The sequence below is a fragment of the Ambystoma mexicanum genome, chromosome 14 (assembly GCF_040938575.1).
Source record: "Ambystoma mexicanum isolate Mex_15411 chromosome 14, UKY_AmexF1_1, whole genome shotgun sequence".
NCBI classification, from domain to species: Eukaryota; Metazoa; Chordata; class Amphibia; order Caudata; family Ambystomatidae; genus Ambystoma; species Ambystoma mexicanum.
Genome location: NC_090940.1, coordinates 96,840,405 through 96,859,844, shown reverse-complemented (window position 1 = coordinate 96,859,844; position 19,440 = coordinate 96,840,405). Strand labels below are relative to the sequence as shown.

General features: G+C 50.2%; 1 protein-coding gene across 5 annotated transcripts in view; it reads right to left on the bottom strand.

Moving 5' to 3' along the window:
• The window catches only part of PCNX1 (pecanex 1), a 1,666,514-nt gene that overhangs the window by 648,468 nt on the left and 998,606 nt on the right, over positions 1 to 19,440 (bottom strand). For all 5 annotated transcript variants that reach the window (XM_069638600.1, XM_069638595.1, XM_069638598.1 and 2 more), the window contains exon 20: positions 16,171 to 16,321. In XM_069638600.1, the coding sequence (XP_069494701.1) occupies positions 16,171 to 16,321 (151 nt within the window). The remainder of the gene's footprint in view (positions 1 to 16,170; positions 16,322 to 19,440) is intronic.

The window sequence follows — 19,440 nt, the reverse complement described above, 5'->3', positions numbered from 1 at the left end:
GGCCAGAGCCTTTCTAGCCGTCGACACAGCCTCAAAAGGCGTCGAGTGAATCGGCGCCGACAGCATCGATGGCGTCGTCACAGGCCTCGAGGCCGGAGCCCCGAGCGTGTCCCTTAAAAGCCTGGGTGCCAATGGCACCGACTTCTGAGGCGGGGTCTCGAAAGAGTACGTTGATGACCTCGGCGCCACCGGCGTCGACGTCTTCCTCGAAGACACCACAGGTTCACACGGTGTTGAGCGCCTCGAGGAGTGGGACCTGGACCGGGCATGATAAGAACGATTCCCCTTGTTGTTCCTTCTCCAGCATGGGGTCTGGCATGGATTCACATGCTCATGAATATAATACATAGCAGTACACACATGCACAACCACGGGAGGTGGCAAAAGGCCAACATTAAGCAATACAAAAAACTCAACATTAAGCATCTCTTACCTCCTCACCAGGCTCACCTTAAGCGAACAGGTTGTGCAGCACTGCTTGACCGACCCTGGAATCCCGATCGACGCAGTAGAATCTCGTGAAGGTGTGCGTCGACCTCCACGTAGCAGCCCTGCAGATGTCCAGCAGGGGCACACCAGATAAGAACGCCGTAGTAGCAGCGATCGCTCTGGTCGAATGGGCTCTCGGACGGCCTGGCAGCAGTCGGTTAGCCAACCGGTGGCAGTGCATGACGCAGCCGGAGAGCCATCTGGAAATAGAAGACTCCGAGAGAGCCTTCCCTTGATTCACAGGTCCAAAGTTCACGAATAGCTGTGATGTCCTCCGAAAACTCTTCGTGCGGTCCACGTAGAACTTCAGCGCTCTAGCCACATCCAGCGAGTGCAAAGTCCTCTCGGCCGGCGACGAAGGAGACGGGAAGAAAACAGGCAACACCAGGGGCTCGTTAAGATGGAAGTCTGACGGCACCTTGGGCATAAAGGAGGGGTGCGTTCTAAGCACCACCCTCGAGGCATGAAAAGTCAAGTATGGTGCTTTGCAGGATAGGGCCTGGATCTCTCCCACTCGTCGTGCAGAGGTAATGGCCACCAGGAATGCAGTCTTCCATGACACAAACTTCATCGGTGCGGAGTGCATCGGCTCGAATGGGGGCCCCATGAGCCTGGTCAGCACCACGTTAAGTTCCCACGCCGGGGCCGGGGCCTTCACCGGCGGGAACGACCGGAACAGTCCTTTCATAAACTCTTTTACCAGTCGATGGGACCACAGGGACGTCCGTCCTGTGGTTCTGGTATATCTGGAGATCGCCGCCAGATGAATCTTAATGGAGGCATGGGCTAGCCCAGCCTTTGCCAGCCATAGCAGGTGAGGGGCCGTAATCCGTAGGAGGTTGATCTACTGTGCTCGGCATCAGATAGAGAACCTCTTCCACTTATGACCGTAGCATTTGAGAGTCGACGCCGCCCTGGCCTTTGCAAGAACCTCTCTGCAATCGGCCGGTATATCGTAGCCTCCAAACTCTACTGCTGCAGGAGCCAAGCCTGCAGGTTCAGCGACGCCGGGTCGTGGTGGAAGATGGCGCCTCCTTCTCTGGAGAGAAGGTCCGCGTCCGCCGACAGCTTGATGGGAGGGGACGTTGACAAGTCCAGAAGGTCCGGGAACCAGATCTGCCTCGGCCACGCCGGTGCGATGAGGATCATCCTGCACCGGGACCTCTTGAGCTGGTTGATGAGTCGAAGCAGCAACGGCAACAGAGGGAACGCATACAGGTATAGGCCATCCCGGGGGAACGAGAACGCATCGCCCATGCTTCTCGGCTGGGGAAACCTGCTGGCGAACCTCTTGCACTTCGAGTTCGTCGCTGTTGCGAACAGGTCGATTTGAGGTTTGCCCCATCGTCGGAAGAGTTGATCCACCTGATCCTGGCGCAGTTCCCACTTGTGACACGCGCGCAGCTCCCTGCTGAGCGAGTCGGCGATGGTGTTTCATTCTCCTGCCAGGTGGAAGGGAACCAGGAACATCCCCTGGGCGACCGCCCAGTGCCACAGATCCTGTGCCTCCTTGGATAGGGCTGGGGATCTGGTGCCTCCCTGCTTCCGTATGTAAAACATTGTCGTGGTGTTGTCCGTGAAGATCCGCACCACCTTGCCCTTGAGCGACGGGAGGAACAATTTGAGAGCCCAGAACACGGCTCGGAGTTCCAGGACGTTGATGTGCAGGAGCCTCTCCTCCGGGAGAAAGAGGCCTCATGCGTGGAGATCTCCGGTGTGGGCGCCCCAGCCTTCCAGGGAGGCATCCGTCGTCACCGTCTCCTGGTACGCCGGCGTCTGAAAGTCCTTGCCCGCCGTGAGGTGTGCTCGAACGCCCCACCACAGAATCGCCCGCCGGAACACCTCGTTGAGGGGGACCCTGTCTTCGAAGGTGCCCGTTGCCTGCATCCAACGGGCGTCGAAAAATTCTTGAAGAGGGCGCATCCGTAGTCTGCAGAGGCGCACCAGGTAGATGCAAGAGGACATCATCCCCAGGAGGGACTTGATGGATCTCACCCTGGCCACGTCCATGGCTAGCAGACGCTGCACTTTGCCTAGAATGGTCTTCGTCCGTTCTTCCGACGGTGCCGCCAGGCGCCTCACTGTATCGAGCTTCGCTCCCAGAAACAGGGCCACCTGCGACGGCACCAGGTGGGACTTTGGGTAATTTATGGCGAATCCCAGGTCTGTGAGTAGCTGGACGGTCCTCGCAGTGTGTTCGACTGCGAGTTCCCTCGTCCTTGAGCAGATGAGCCAGTCATCCAGGTAGGGGTAGACGTGAATCCCCTGCAGGCGCAGCCGCGCAGCCACAGGTGCTAGGCACTTGGTAAAGACCCTGGGGGCCGACTTCAATCCGAACGGCAGTGCTCTGAATTGGTAGTGGCGTCCCTGGACGACGAACCTGAGGAACTTTCGGTGACTGTTGAGGATGGGAACGTGGAAGTAAGCATCCTCCAGGTCCAACGACGATAGAAAGTCGCCTTCCTCCAGCTGTCCCAGCACGTGCTGGAGGGTGACCATCCAGAACTTTTGTGACCTCATGTATTTGTTCAAACGACGAAGGTCCAGGATGGGGCGCCAGCCGCCCGTCTTCTTCCTGACGAGGAAGTACCTTGAGTACACCCCGGAGCCTCTTAGGGACAAGCTCGATGGCGCCTTTCCTGAGCATCGCCTGTACTTCCAACAGCAGTTGCGGGACGCGATTTTCCTTCCTGGCCACAGGTGGAACTTGAGGGCACTTCTTCAGGAATTCGATAGTATGTCCTCTTGCCAAGGTATCCAGCACCCAACGGTTGGTAGAGATGGACTTCCACACGCCGACGAACTTCGTCAGCCGGCCTCCCACCGGGGTGCTTCGGTGGGGGCCCGAGGCCACCACCGGTTCAGTCCTGCTTGGAGGTGGTGGCCTTGCTGCCCTGGCCACCTTGCCGACGGCGGCGAGGCGCTCCCTGCTTGCCGCGACCCCTGTAGGCCTCCTGAGACGAGGAGCGTGCCGCCTGGCGGTAGGACGAGCCACCGCTGGATCCCTTGGAGGCACCCTGTCTGCCTCCGGAGCTCCGAAAGGGCCATCGTTGCTGAAGGGCTCCTAGGGTGCGGGCCGTCTCTGTGTCCGTCTTTACGGCTTGGAGGGATTCGTCCACCGCCTTACCGAACAATTTGCTGCCGTCGAACGGCATGTCCAACACCCTGGTCTGGACGTCCTGACTGAAGTCGGTCGCCCGGAGCCAACCCCGTCGTCGTAGGCAAACACCGTTGCCCAGCTGGCGGAACCCGGTATCGGCAATATCGGGTGCCACCGTTATGGCGTGGTCCGACACCACCTCGCCTTCTTGAAATATTTCCAGGGCCTCGGACCTGTTGTCGTCCGGTAGGAAGTCCAATATGGGGGCCAGCTTAAACCAGAGCTCTCTGTCGTAACGGGCCACGGTCGCCAGGGCGTTGGCCGCTTCGATCGTCGTCGCCGACAAAATGACACGCCGCCCCATGGCGTCCAACTTCTTTCCCTCGCCGTCCGGCGGGGAATTCGACGTCGAGGCTCCTGACCCCGCCGCTTTCTTCTTCGCCGCCGCCGAGACGACCGAGTCTGGCGTTGGCTGGGCCCCGAGGCACAGGGGAGCGGTTTCGGGGACCCGGTACTTCTTCTCGTACCAGTCCCGTTTGGCTGGTGCCGTGGAGGGGTTCTTGAGAACCGACAGGCCCTCCTCCCAGATGTCATCGATTAGAGGCACCGCAATGACAGTCTTCCTCTTGGCCTCCCGGCGCTGATAGAGGAAACCTTCCTTTTTTCTGCTCCTCCGGGCAGAGCTGGAACAATTCGGACGCCCTGGCGATCATGCCGTGGAATGAGCCAATCTCGTCGGGCGGCGAGGCCCGTGCGACGGGAGACCCGTTCCGTCGTCGTTGCCCTCAGAACCCGTCGTCGAGCCCATCGCAGCGTCATCTCCCGACTCATGGGAGGATGAGGAGGGAACTGTAGGCCTTACGGGGGCGAGTGGAGGAGAGGGTTGGGTCCTCCGTCGTTTGTTCTGAGGACTTCCCGACGGGCCAGGTTGCGGGTCCTCCGGCCTGGGCCGTGATAATCTCATCCTTATCTCAGAGCATAAGGACTGGATCGCAGACAAAATGCCGAACTATCCTGAGGCCTAGGTTCCGGCGGCGCCGGAAGGGAAGGCTGCTCTTCCTCGCCATCGTCGTCTTCCTCAGTTATCTCCTTCCTTACGGGATCGAACCTTCTCGAATTGGACTTCGAGATTCCTCACGGCCTCGGTCAGTTCCTCCTCCGAGGCTGACTCCGAGCTCGAGGAGGCTACCGTGCCCCCCCCCCCCTCGCTTCTTCCATCATGGTGGCCATGACGATGGGCTGAAAAGAGGATTCCCTCCTTGGTGGCAGGGAACCTCTAGTCCCGGAGGCAGTCTCCGCTGGCGGGGTTTCTGCCGGCTTGGCCAGAGTCGCCGCGATCGCCTCGATAGAGGCCTTTGCCTGCTGGACCCTTTCTTCTTCTCACCCGTCGAGCCCTTCTCCAACCAGCTTGCGAGACGGGATCGACGGTCCCTCATGGTCCGCTCTGACAAGTTCTTGCAGAACTGAGTCCTTCTCTACATGAGTCTTGTCCCCATAAAGACAGTAGAGGCATCGCGAATGTTCGTCCTCCTTAAACACATTCTGCAGCCCGCATCCAGGGCAGCTGCGAAACAGCTTGGGTCCGGGTGACAAACTCGCGTCTTGGGCCATCTCGAAGTAGGCCGCGAATCTTCTGGAATCCTCCAAGAAGTTGATTCGACGAAATCTTCACCCTTGAGGGTCGTGGGAAAATCCTGCAAAGGGTAGCCGTTAACGGGAGTAGAAACGGTGGAGCTTGAGGTTCGATTAACCGAAAAAAATGTGAAAATTCACCTGAAAAAGCGCAAAACACGCAGTAAAAGCTCGAGAGCTAAGCACGAGGACTCCCAACACTTGAACGTGCGGTAAAAATTAGAAGATGGCTGCCAGAGGCGGGGCTTAGGGAGAGGGCAGTCATTGGCTGTGGTCAGTATGACGCAGAGATCAGTGATTGGTTACTACTACGAAAGACAGATCAGAAACGAAACTGATACTGATTTTTCTTTCCCGAGGATTCCCAGCCTGACGACGGGGAATATTCATGAGCATGTGAATCCATGCCAGACCCCATGCTGGAGAAAAGGTGAGACTTTTTAGCTTGAAAGGCAGAGTCAACCCCTGGACGAAGGAATCTGAAGATTTTGAAGACGCCTGCTACAACTCCTGGACCGTTGGTTTGCCCGGTGAAGCCCTGCTGCTGTGCTGAAACTCGACTTTTGTTTCAACTAGAGAAGCCCTGCAAGGACGACTTCTCCCCATGAGTTGGTGGGACCAATCAACTCCAAAGTCAGTCATCTGGACATCCTCTCAAAGCTGGTTGCACTTCCACTGCAGTTGCTGCTGGAACCAAAGAGCCAGGGAGAGGAACACCAGTTTGTGCATGTTGCTTTTAAGCTGGCCAGGAGCACCAGGAAGATCCTCTGGACTCCCAGGAAGCAGGACTGACCAAGCCTGAGCCACCTCAACAGAGTGCTGGACCCCAGATGCAAGGAAAGGCCATCTTGACAGCCAGAACCGCGATTGTGCTCTTTGCGGTAGACGCGTGAAGCTGAAACACCGAATTGCCACTTGTTTGAAGATTGTCGGTTGCTGTGGGTGACTGTCCCATTGCAATGCAGGAGTCCCCAGAAGTCCTCCTTCCTCTTGTACCCATGACCGAGGCCCAGGAACACCAGGATCTGCAGAGCTGCACAGGAACAGAAGTCATCTGCTGCATTTTTCTTCTAACTAAAGGTACTGTAAAGTCTAAGAGAACTTAACTCTTGTTGTAGATTTGCTTCTACTACTCACAAGTCTAACAGCTTGTGGCCCTACATTGATTCTTCTTTTTCATCAAAGACTTATAAAACCTTGTGCAAAGACTGTTCTTACTTACCTGCAAGAAGTGCTTCAGCCATATAGACTTTTGCCCATTGAATTTGGCTTAGCCTATTTCACTGAATGTCTCCTCCGACATTGGGCGGGGGGCTCAAAAGTATTTACCTGCTTAAGAATTTGTGATCTCTTTTTGTTCTAATAACCTTTTCTTTGACACTCATCTCAGTACTATTCTAAATGCTAACAGTAATATATCAATGTCCACAGTGTCCTAACTATTGAAGTCACCGGAGGGTGTAGGAAGTGTCTGTGCGTCATACCCAATGGATGTTTGCCGATTTAGAAACTAAGAGTGTGTATTTGAGGCATTTGTGTGTTGCTATTATAGTGCTCCTGAAAGTGAGCGTCCCCCAAAGATGCAGTGAAAACTCCCCAATGAGAGTCAATAATGGACAAACCCCAGGAGGGAATGACACCAAGACCAAGTGCGGGTGAAAGTAAAAGTAAAGTTTATCTAAAGTCAAAATAGGGCAAGCAGAGAACTCTGCAAACTCCAAGAGCGCTCTGCCCAAAACATCATAAAAAGGAACATTATATTACAAAATCACGTCATCTATGACGTGCGCTATAGGGGATAAATTGAATTGCGGTAATTGGACGAAAGGGACAGGACTGTATCCATGCTGTAGGGGTGGTGCTCCCGGATTTGCTGGCATAGAACTCGTTACTTCAAGGAGCACAGAGGTCAGCTGGGCTCATCTGGATGGGGTGCAGGGTCAGGCGATGTCCAAATCGTGGAGTTCTAGACTCTGACATTTGCCCTTGTGGCCACACATACCTTGAACATTATTTATATGTTTTAACATATATGAATTATATTACTAGACGTTTGACCTGGACGATAAAAGGGAGGCTACATGGGTCCAGGCACCTAATCTATTCACAATATTTCATTGACACATTCATCAAACATTCCCTTAGATCCCATGAAAGAATGGTTTATTGTTTGTTAGTACGAGGAGAATATATTGTCACACATGGGAATGATAGTCTGGGGTGAGCTGGGGTAGCACACAGATGAGGGGCATGCAACTGTTACATCAAAAGGCTTTGGGGAGGGCTTGTTGCCTATATTTCTTTAAACGGAGACTGTGGGTGTGAGGCGAATTTGTGGAGTCATCGTGTGTCAGGGGGATGAATACTTGGTGCGGGCTCAGTGGAAGGGTGAGAGGTTACATTTGTTGCATTAAGGCATCAGTAAAACAAGGCCCTTTGGCCATCAAACCATCATGAGGGGGATAATAGTGGGGGCCGAGCATGCAGCACTGCTGGAGAGGGGAGAGAAGGCCCTGAGGCTTGTTGAGTTTGGTCTTGTTTGATTACAGGATTTACGTGAATCATTAGAATGAGGTAACATGTTACTGCCACTTTATTTATAATAAGTATAAAACAGGCTCTGATTAAATTCTGGGCTATGCCTTCGCATTTACTGTGATCATCATGCTGCAAAATGGCTCAATTTAGATTAGCCTCATGGCATCGCCGTTTATATTGTACGCATGAGAATCTTATACCATTTAGACACATTTGCGAATATATATGAGAATGCATTACTTACCGTAAAAGCATTTCTGATGGTTGTATCTGCTTAGATTCACATGCTGTGCATAGGTCCGACATCCAGTGGTCACTGCGGAGTATTGCATTTTGTTTTTCGTAGTCGAAAAGGGGACGTCGACAAGGCGTGTCTGAAACACTATCCCTATAGTGACGTGCGTTGTACCCACAATCCCTCACGCGTCGAGGTCCCTCTGTTTGTATTTTTTCTGCCCTGAGGGAGCCTTCTAGACGTGAGTGAGTACAGAAAAGAGAGAGAGAGAGAGATATATATAAAGGAAGTCTATGTTCCTTCCATCCGAGCGGGGAGGAAGGGTGGGCGCATGTGAATCTAAGCAGATACAACCATCAGAAATGCTTTTACGGTAAGTAATGCATTCTCTTCTGATGTTTGTTAATCTGCTTAGAATCACATGCTGTGCATAGACTAGCGAGCAGTACCCGGAGTTGGCGGTGGGTTATGAGAAGGAACAGTAGAGAAAAGGTGTCGTAATACTGCCTGTCCCACCTGGGAGTCAGATCTAGAGTGTGTATCTAGACAGTAGTGTTTTGTAAAGGTGTGCACAGAACTCCAGGTAGCCGCTTTGCAGATGGACTCAAGGGGAACATTTGCAATGAATGCTATGGATGCCCCCGTGCCTCGAGTAGAGTGTGCTCTTGGCCTAAAGGGCAGTTCTCTCTTAGCAAGAGTATAGCAGAGAGTGATGCATTGAACAATCCATCTAGAAATAGTGGATTTTGAAACCGCATCTCCTTCTCTTCCTGCTGCCACCGAGACGAAGAACTGATTAGTCTTCCTCAATGGTTTGGTTCTTTCCATGTAGAACATGACCGCCCTGCGTACATCAAGTGTGTGCAGAGTCCTTTCTCCCAAATTGGAAGGATTTTGAAAGAACGTTGGTAGTTCTATAGATTGGTTTACGTGGAATTTAGAAATAAATTTTGGAGCAAACCTAGGGTGAGTGCGTAGAACCACTTTATCTCTGTGAACTGTAACGAAGGGGTCTAGAATAGAAAGAGCCTGAAGTTCACTTACTCTCCTGATGGAGGTGATAGCTATTAAAAAAGCAGTCTTAAGAGTGAGGTGTTTAAGAGATGCTTTGTGCATGGGTTCGAATGGAGAGCCCATGAGTCTTGTAAGTACCACATTAAGGTCCCATCCGGGAGCTGGGTCAGCTATCGGGGGGTGTATTCTTTTTACTCCCTCCATGAAGGCCTTTATAACAGGGAACTTCCACCACGACACTTTGAGTTGGGAAGTGGTGTATGCAGAAAGTGCCGCTAGGTGGACTTTAATGGAGTTGAATACTAGACCTGAATCCAAAAGGTGGGTTAGGTATAGTACCACATGTGTGGGAGAGCAGTCAATAGGGTTGATGCCTTTACTCCTGCACCAGATGACAAATCTTTTCCACTTGCTAGAATAGCAGTGGCGAGTGTTCGGTTTTCTGGCTTCCCTGAGGATGTCCATGCATCTTTGCGGGAGTTGTAGATGTCCGAACTCTATGATCTCAGGAGCCAAGCTGCTAAGTTCATGTTCTGGGGGCATGGGTGCAGGGTCCTGCCCTTGTCCTGAGACAGCATGTTGTACGGGCAGGGGAGTTTTACTGGGGGAGATAGAGACATCTCCATCAAGTGAGCGAACCATGGTTGTCGTGCCCACATAGGGGCCACTAGTATCATGGTCACTTGTTCCTGGTGCATCTTGTGCACCACCTTGTTGAGAAGGGGAGTCGGGGGAAAAGCGTAAACAAATTTCCCTGACCATTGCATCGACAGACCGTTCCCCTTGGATTGGTTCTGGGGGTACCTGGAGGCGTAACTTAGGCATTGAGAGTTCTCCAGGGTTGCGAACAGGTCTATCTCTGGGAAACCCCATTGTGTGAAGACGTCGAAGACGATGTCTTCGTGCAGGCGCCATTCGTACTCTTCGGGCAGGGGGAAATCTCTGCTGAGTCTGTCTGCCAGCAGATTGAGTTCCCCGGGTACATGTAGTGATAGTAGGAACATGTCCCGTTTGAGAGCCCACTTCCATATATTTTGGGCCAGTTTGGATAGGCCTGGAGAGTGGGTGCCCCCCTGCTTGTTGATGTAGTACATGGCTGTGGTGCTGTCCGTGAGGACCATTACAGTCTTGCCTTGTAGGTGTTCTTGGAAGGCTTTTAGCGCCTTGAACACAGCTAGTAGCTCCAGTAGATTTATGTGTTTGGATGCTACGTTTGGAGTCCACACTCCGTGAGCAGTCTGATTGGATAGGTGAGCCCCCCCATCCTGTGAGGGATGAGTCTGTGGTTAGAGTGGCTTCCGCCGCGGGTGTGGCAAAGGGTTTCCCTCTTTCCAGGTTTTCCTTTGTCCACCACCGTAGCGAGAGAACCAAGGCCTGCGAGACCACCACTAGATCGTCCCATAGTCTGCTGGCCTGACACCACTGGCTGTTGAGCCACTCTTGCATAGGGCGCATGCGCAGGCGTGCGTGAGGTACCAAATAAATACACGACGCCATCATGCCTAGCAAGCGCATTGCTTTGCGTACCGTCACCTCTCGACCGGTCACATATTGAGGGATCAGAAACAGCATGTTTTGGACCCTCTCGTTGGAGGGGAAGACGAGGCCGTCCTTTGTTTGAATTAGAGCCCCTAGGAATTGTTTGATTTGGCTGGGGTCTAGGCTGGACTTTTTTTCGTTGATGGAGAAGCCCAACTGGAACAAAAGGTCTACAGTCATTTGGGTATTGGAGAAGCATGTTTCGTAAGAATCCCCTGTTATGAGCCAGTCGTCGAGGTAAGGGTAAACTGGGATGGACAACCTGCGCAGGTGGGCCGCTGCCACTGCCAGTACCTTCGTGAATACCCTTGGTGCTGATGCTATGCCGAAGGGTAGCACTCTGAACTGGTAGTGTTTGCCCTCTATCATGAACCTGAGGTATCTTCTGTGCGCTGGCAACATTAAAATATGAAAGTATGCATCTTTCATGTCCAATGTTGTCATGTAATCTCCCTGTGATAGCAGTGGGATCACTTCCTGTAAGGTCACCATACGAAACTTTTGGGGTTTGATAAACTTGTTCGCTGGGCGCAGATCTAATACAGGGCGCATGGTTAGATCCTTTTTGGGTACAAGGAAGTACACTGAATAAATACCTTCCGTTACCTGAGATAGAGGCACGACCTCTATGGCTCCTTTTTCCAGCAGTTGTTGTACTTCTTGGAGAAGGATGGCAAGATGTTCCGGTGTCATGCGTCGTCCCCTCGGGGGTCTGTATGTTGGGGAACTGTTGAATTCGATGCAGTATCCGTGGGCTACGGTGGAAAGTACCCAGCGGTCTGACGTTATTCCCTCCCATGCTGGAAGAAAGGATGTTATCCGGCCCCTGACCGGTGTTGCATGGGAGGGGACGCGAATCTTTGCGTCACTTGGTGTTGTTGGGGGCTTGGGAGCCTCTGGGGGTGGACCCCCGACCTCTCCCTTTGCCCCGGCGCTGGCCTCTTTGGCTGTACTGCCCACTATTGGTCTGCTAATTGGTGGCAGGGTACTGTTGCTGCTGATTCTGCTGTTGGCGTTGGCCACGAAAAAAGCGTTTGTTGCCATAGCCGCATCTGTTAGTGGGCTTAGAGATCTGGTCAAGAGTTTTGATAGTATCAAACTCTTTTTTAGCCATCTCCAGAGCCTCATCCACCGCTTTCCCGAAGAGGTTTGAGTCTTCAACAGGTTTATTTATTAAAGACGCCTGTGTCTCCGGTTTGAACCCTGAGTTGCGCAGCCATACATGGCGTTTTAGGAGTATTCCCTGAACCAGGGAACGTCCCGCTGTCTCTGCAGCATCCAGAGTGTTCTTTACAATACTCTGGTTGACCTGGGTTCCTTCGCCAATAGTTGATAGCAGGCATGTACGTAGTGGTTCCGGCGCTTCTTCGGCGTCTTTGCGCAGTTTGGCCCACTGCGCGTCCAAGTAGCTAGCTAGCAAATAATTGTTGTTCGCAATTCTTGCCGAAAAGGCAGCCGAGGATGTGACTTTCTTTGCAAGGGCATATAACCTCTTGCCCTCCTTGTCAGGTGGTGCCTCGCTGGTGGACAGCGGCACCCCTGCCCTCTTCCTTGTATTAGTTACTACAAGGGAATCCGGAATGGAATGTCCCCTGATGTACAGCGGGTCTGAGGGTGAAGGAGTGAAAAGTTTTTCAATTCTTGGATTAACTCCTCTGATTAGTGCGGGTGTGGATAGCGAAGGGATGATTCTTCTCTTCACTGAAGCGAGGAGGGGAATGGTCTGGCTGACTGTGGAAAGAGTAATTAAGGAGAAACACCCAAAGTCTATTTCAGGAGAGATCTCCCCAGTGTCCAGTTCGAAATGTGCTGCTGCTCTGCGCAACAGGGCATTGAATGTGGGCTGATCGTCAATGGGAGACGTGTTTCTAACAGGTGAATTGTCAGGAGGATTTAGGTTCAGGACATCAGTGTCCGAATATACTGATGGGGATTGCCAGGGATGAGAAGGTCCTTCTTCTGGATTTTCTCCGAAGCCTTCTCCTACCATGTCTGGGCTGTCTTCCAGACCTTCCTCCTGGTTCTGTCCCTCTTCATCGTCCACAAATTCATGCTCCTCCTCCAAGTATTGTTCCTCACCAGTGAGGTCATACACATTATGGAAGTCTGAGGCTGTGTCCTGCTGGGGATTGACTAGTCTCGGATATTTGGCCCTGGGGTCCTCCTGAGGCCCTTCTCTTGTTCTCTTGGGAGTGGGAAGGTTCTGGGTCTTCATAAACCTCACCATTCTCTCCATGCAGAGATGGAGCCTTTCCATGGTTTCATGGGGTACCCCTGAGCGATCTAGCGGGGGAAAATTAGTGTCATCTAGCTGAAAACGGCTCGACCTCCCCCATAACGTCGAGGAAAGTGTCCCGTCGCCTTCCGAAAAGCCTTCCGGTGTGCTGGGGGTCCCCCCCGACTGAAGGGGGTAGTCCCTGTCTTTCTTCGGGCTTTTTCGGCGTGTCTTTCGACCTCTGCGTAGCGCTCGACGTGTCTTTCGGCGTACGCTTCTGGGCATCGGCTACAACGATCCTCACCAAGCTCTCTGCGACTCGTTTGTCAGCGGAGGGCTGTGGTTTCGACGTTACGGGTGTCGATCGTTCTACGGCGGCGTGCGCTCTTTAGAGGGGTGTACGACTTCCGTAGCGGAGGTCGCGTTATCACGTTCCTCGTCTTTCGGTGGTAGCAGCGGCGGGTGAAGAATCGGCCTTCGACATAGCGTAGGCCGCCCACCTCTTGACCCTACAGTCTTTTAGAGTCTTTGGCTTCAGAAGCCAACAAGCCGTGCAACCCTCCTCTTTGTGATCAAGGGGCAAGCAGCGGTTACACCGTGAATGCTTGTCCTTCCAAGTAAACTTGCCCTTGCAAAGTGGGCAAAACCTAAAGGGTGTCCTCTCCATAGCCGAGGCAATAAATCGTGATAACGGCCCCAAGGGAAAGGAAGGGGAAAAGGAAAGGCATTCTCAAAAGAACCAGAGATGTCCCACGACCCCACTCTCCCTACTGTATTTGGCCTGCGAGGCCAGGCCACGTGTTCGGCAACGCCGAAGGATCTCCTCCGCTTGTCCCCTCCGTCGAAGATCTTGCTCGGCGGAGACAGCTTCACATCTGCGTCGAGGGAGGGATCGATATGTTATATATTAAATAGGAAAACGACCAAAGGTCGAGGAGATGGAATCTGCAATGTCTTTCGAGGAGCTCCGCGTAAAGGCGACCAGTAGCTGGGCGGAAAAAAACAATCTGAGGGACCTCAACGCGTGAGGGATTGTGGGTACAACGCACGTCACTATAGGGATAGTATTTCAGACACGCCTTGTCGACGTCCCTTTTCGACTAGGAAAAACAAAATGCAATACTCTGCAGTGACCACTGGATGTCGGACCTATGCACAGCATGTGATTCTAAGCAGATTAACAAACATCAGAAATAAATATATGAAAAAAACAGTGAACATGCGTACCATACATTTTGAATGATAAAAAACGAGTCACCTAGCATGTCATACATTTAGCGAGAGTCTTTGGTATAGGACGATGTGTAATCAACAATATAGGACACCAACATATGGATCATAACTTCATGTTCAATGCGATTGATGTAGACATGTCAATAAATGATCGTTCGGTTGTATCTCATAGAATCAGCCCCCTTATACACAACCACAGAAGGGCATTTATAGCCTTTACAGACAGGATTAGCATTATGGGTGAAACAGGGAGGCACAGTCGTGGGGTACGTATCTGTTACATCAAAAGAGATGTGAGGTTGGTAGGTTATCCACAGTATATACCTTAAATGTAGGGTCTGCAAGTGATGAGACATGTTTGTGGAGATAAATTGTTTCTTCCTGACCCAAGCTCTTGCCTGGTCATTCACAGGTCAGTGATGAACGGAGGAAGGCGAGAGATACAGTGTTTAATTTGTAGCTGTTTGTGTTCAGTCTCCCGTGAGAACAGGGCTGCTGCAGGGACACAGAGGGGAGGAGGTGGGAAATAACTGGCTCACTGCACGGTTTCGAGGAAGAGCAGCAGCCATGCAGGCTGGTTTTGCTATGAGGCCTACTTTAGCATGTACAAAATCTAGTTGGGGTTTGGTACAAAATGGAGTGAGTAATCGGCCTTGTGATTGAATATTGCACCCAATATGGGTCGCGCTGTGGCAGTCCAGAACCTCTGGCCACAGGCACATGGGCAACCGTAGGACAAGCATCGTGTGCAAGCGGGTAGGAATGGAGGGGAGGCGGCCTTAAAGAACTTTCCTACCATGCACTCCTTTCTAAAGAACGCTTATTCAAATGACCGGTAAATAATTGTTTTATCAAGAAACCTTGAGTATAAGTGTTTATTTGAATACTTGTCACAGTGAATCTTTGTGTAAACTACCTACAGCTCACATTGACCCCTCTTGAGATAAGCCTGGCTGCTCAGGCACACTACCAACCTGTGTAGCTCAGACTTATACCAAAGGCTGGGTCCTATTGCCAGGCGGCTAAGGTTGTTGTAGTGCACCCAAAGGGTACTACCCCAAATCTTTCCCCAACAGTTCCTTTCAGGTAAGGTGAAAGACAAAGGGCTGCAGAGTTGTGGATTCCTCCCTTGCTTCCTGCCTTCTCAGACACTCTGGAGCTTGGGCGTGTATTACAAAGGATTCCCGCCAAAGACAAAACGTCTGCTGAAGTTGTTCCCACCTAGAATGGCAAAGAAAGACCCCAGAACTAACAAGCAGACGGGAAATGGCGAAAAAAGGAGCCCACAATTCTAGCAGAATGGTGGCCTTCTGTGCATTACTGAGGCTGATTTAATAGCCTGCGAGTAAGAAGACTAACAAGTCACTAGGGAAAACCACTGTCACCAGCCATTCAAGTAAACTTGCAAGTGTAACACAAAGGTTACCAGGTAAGAAAGAAAAGGGGATTAATTGTATCCCCGAGCACTCCACATAAGGTGGGGTGTGTTGGCTCACATAAATCAATGTAAAGGGCATGTGAATCCCACTTTACTTATTATTTCTTGGGTGAACTACTGTTCCTAAGAATTTAAAAGGAAGCCACTGCATTTAAAATGCTGTGCGCTACACATTACAGTCAGTCCGAAGTTATAGGAAACCATCTCCAATCATCTACTATGGAGTGACATATAAAGGTCACCCCTAAAAAGAGTAAAAGACTTGGTGGGAGGGGGAAAAAAGATTCCTCTCACCTAGCGACAAGGTAAAATAATTACCAAGTCCAAGCAAAATGTTCTGGGGGTTGACAGGTCAGGAAGATTTATCATGAATATGAAATACGTACCTAACAGTATAGTACAGGTATATTATGAAACCCTTTCAGAAACATGGCATAGTGTATGGTATAGTGCAGCTATATTATGGGTACCCTTTCAGAAACATGGCATAGTATATAGTATAGTACAGGTATATTATGGGTACCCTTTCAGAAACATGGCAACAGATAAAACGGCCACAGCAGTTTCAGAGCACATGGGCTTCAACCTCAGTGGATCAGCTGTTGTGTAAATGGCATTGATGGTAAAGGCCTGGACTACTGCAAAGGAGCAGAGCACCATACTAGTGACTACATTTAGGTTGAGTATTCCAGCATTATTGGCTATTGCAAATGTTACAAAGGTTTTTAACCACTTACTTCTGACTTCAAATTGATAATATTCCTTGGTTTTCAGCAGCGGGTGGGAAAAGCAGTGCCAGGGAAGCTGTTTCCGAACTTGAGGCAGCATATAATGTGTTAAAACCCCCACTGTACCCACAAATGTGTAGAGCACATAGCTCAAGACAGGCTGGGGAGAAAAGAAATCAACTTTATTTATTGAAAATGTTCAATGTATGTCGTCAAAAACGACAAAAAGCAATACATCTTATTCAATCTACACAATAGATTATTCAAGAAAACAAATAAGAGGAATGGAGAGAAATATGAAGAGCATCATTTATATTAACATTTTAGGAGCATTACATCTGATTGACTTAAGCGCATCTTTAAAAACTAATAAAAGCTCTCAAAAGGCATTCACTCATGCGTTATATATTCCCCAAATCGGACCAATAAGCAGAATACTATTTAAGTATCCATCATTTAGCAGCCACATATGTAAGTGGCAACTACAAGTTACGATTTGCTAATGTACTAACACTCAGCACCTTATAGTGCACATTTCAGTGTGCAAACAGAATATTAAGATTAGGCGTCAGATTTTTTTTTTTTTTTTTTTACTTTTTACTATGAAAGGTCTCTGGTGGTCTGGTGGCCTGAGACTGATAATAGGTTCCTGACAAAAGGAATCCTTCAAGCCCTGAAAGGCCTTCTCACACTCCACTGACCAAGTAACCTTTTTAGGTTTCTTTGGAGTGGTAAGGGCAGTTGAAGGGGCAGCTATGGTACCATAGTCTGCCAAGACATTTCTGTAATACCCCTTGATGTCTGGTGATCTGTGTGGACTCATTCTGAGAGCCAAATACCTCATCTCACTGCTGCAACCAATTTAAAATGGATTCCCCCTGGGAGTGGGCAGGAGGTATTTTTTGAGGCCATCCTACTTATGGTCCACAGGGAAGACACAAGTTAGCCAAAACCCAATGAAGGTGGCGTGGATGAGCAGTCAAGGCTTGGTCTCAGAAAAAGTGAGAGGGTGGTCTACGGCTACAATGAATCCACACAGAACACCGCCACTAGTTCAAGTTAGTATATATAGGAAAATACAATTATTAATTATGCCTTTAAAACACTAAGCATACAAAAATTCGAAGGTAAGTAATGTAATCAAAAACCATATACAACACATATATACATTCAACCTTAGAAAATAGATTGGATCTGCATTCAATACCAGTATTCAACAGGTGAATAGTCAGGAAAAACAGTTAGAATAAGCACACACCCAGCCCCCTCCCATCGTATGAAGTCCATCTCAAAGATGTATGGGGCATTGTGCCCAAAAGTCACAAGTTCCAAACTATGGTTTCTTCAGGGAAGGTATTTCAGAACGGATGCAGTGGGGCTGTGGTGGTGCTTGGAAAGTTCTTTAAAGTAAGGTATTTACTTCTAAACAGGTAAGAACCACACTCTTTCCTATTCCCAAGGTCGCCCATGTAAAGTATCCTTAGCCCAGGTACGACAACCAAAGGCCAGGCGAGAGGGAGTTTATGGACAAGCCCTCTATTCCCAATGTTACCGTAGAGATGTTCAGTGCCACTGGCTACAATTAATAAAAGAGTTCCAAAGTTAGATAACATTTCAAGGCAAGTTCAGGTAAGTACTTTACTCAATTCAACACACCAGGATCAGCCTAGGGAAGTATCCTTAACCCAGGTTCCAAAACCAAAGGTCAGGCAAGAGCGAGTTAGGGCCAGGACCTTACACCCAAAGTAACCCTATGGAGGACAGGGTGGGGCAAAAACAGTTATGCTCACTTAACCCCCTCACTCTAATTCTTCCAGGTGACACTGCAGGTCTTCCAAAATTTGCTGGGGACAAATCCTCTATCCTTGGTTCGGGAGATGAGTCTATCTAGCACCTAGGCTAAACATTTTCATCTGACATCAGTCCTCCAAGGTTCTAGATATGCGTTAGGCAATCTATTCTTTTTGCTGCTTTCCTCCTGTAATAAAGATGCAAGTTCAACGTGATGTAAAGGAACGCACTTTGAAGTGTACCGCAAGTGTACAGGTGGTTGGGCTGCGTACACTGGACTGCTCGTTCTACTGTTGAGCAGCTCTCGTGTGAATTTTCCTTCTGCGACTGCCCTTGCAGTCGGCAAGGTAAAGCTGAAGTCTTTGTGTGACACAAACACTTGTTACATTGCATCTCCTTGCCTCGCCACCTTCAGCAGTATTCATAATCCTGTAAGACTTTAGTCGGACTATTTGGACTTTTTGCTTTCTACTGCATGGAGGACACCCGCAAGCTGGGTGACTTTCCTTGGGAAGTAACGTATATTCTCTTTTTTCTATAGTATCGCCTCCTGCGCCACGCTCCACGCCCCCGTCACGCCTCTCAAGGTCAGCCATTGGATATTGGCTGTTACATCTACCCCATGCGCACGCACCCGAAGTGTACCGCAAGTGTACAGGCTGTTGGGCTGTTCGGCGTGGTCGCGTGGGAGCTGCAGTGCGGCGGGTACTGTATTTATGTGACACTGTCAAATTTGTGTGACTTTGTATTCTGAAAGCTTGTGAGATTGGTATTAATCACCATTTTCAGATGCATCTCTTCTTGTATTGTTTAAATTAACATTCTCTACTTCTAACTGAGATTGACTGAGCATATTGTTAAATAAGACTTGGGGCTCCACGCTTAATAATTGCCTGAGTCAAATGGTGCCTGTAATGAAGAAGGGCAAGCGTGAATTCTATACATACAAAAGGCCAGTACCCTTGACTAGGCGCGAAACAATGGCCGAGTCAAGGCCTTATGATGATATTTTATCTGCCTCTCTGGTCTTTACACCTCTGAGGGGAACCACGAGTCTGGCCCTGGCCCTTCCTCTCACCCCTTCCCTTCAGTCTTCAATTGATATTGCTATACGGAACCAGAATGACGGAGAGGGAACAGGTGATGAATCGATCTTGTTGACTGATTCGGGCGAGGGGGATAAGACCCCTGAGGTTGAGGTTTCCTCTCAAGGAATTCAGCAGGTACTGGCATTTGGGGACTCTCAATGTCAAACTGATATGGATAATTCCCTGCTGGCATTGTCGCAGTATCCACTGGGTAAAGAGGCAGAATGGGAAATATCCTCTGCACAACCAGTGGGAGAATGCTCAAGAAGAACAAGTTACATTCTTACCTGGTAACGTTCTTCCGATGGGATGGTCCGACGACGTATTCCATATCTATGACAGGTAATCACCACAGCTGTGCTGCTTCGGAAACTTTTTTCGGCGTCTGCGTCCTGCGTCG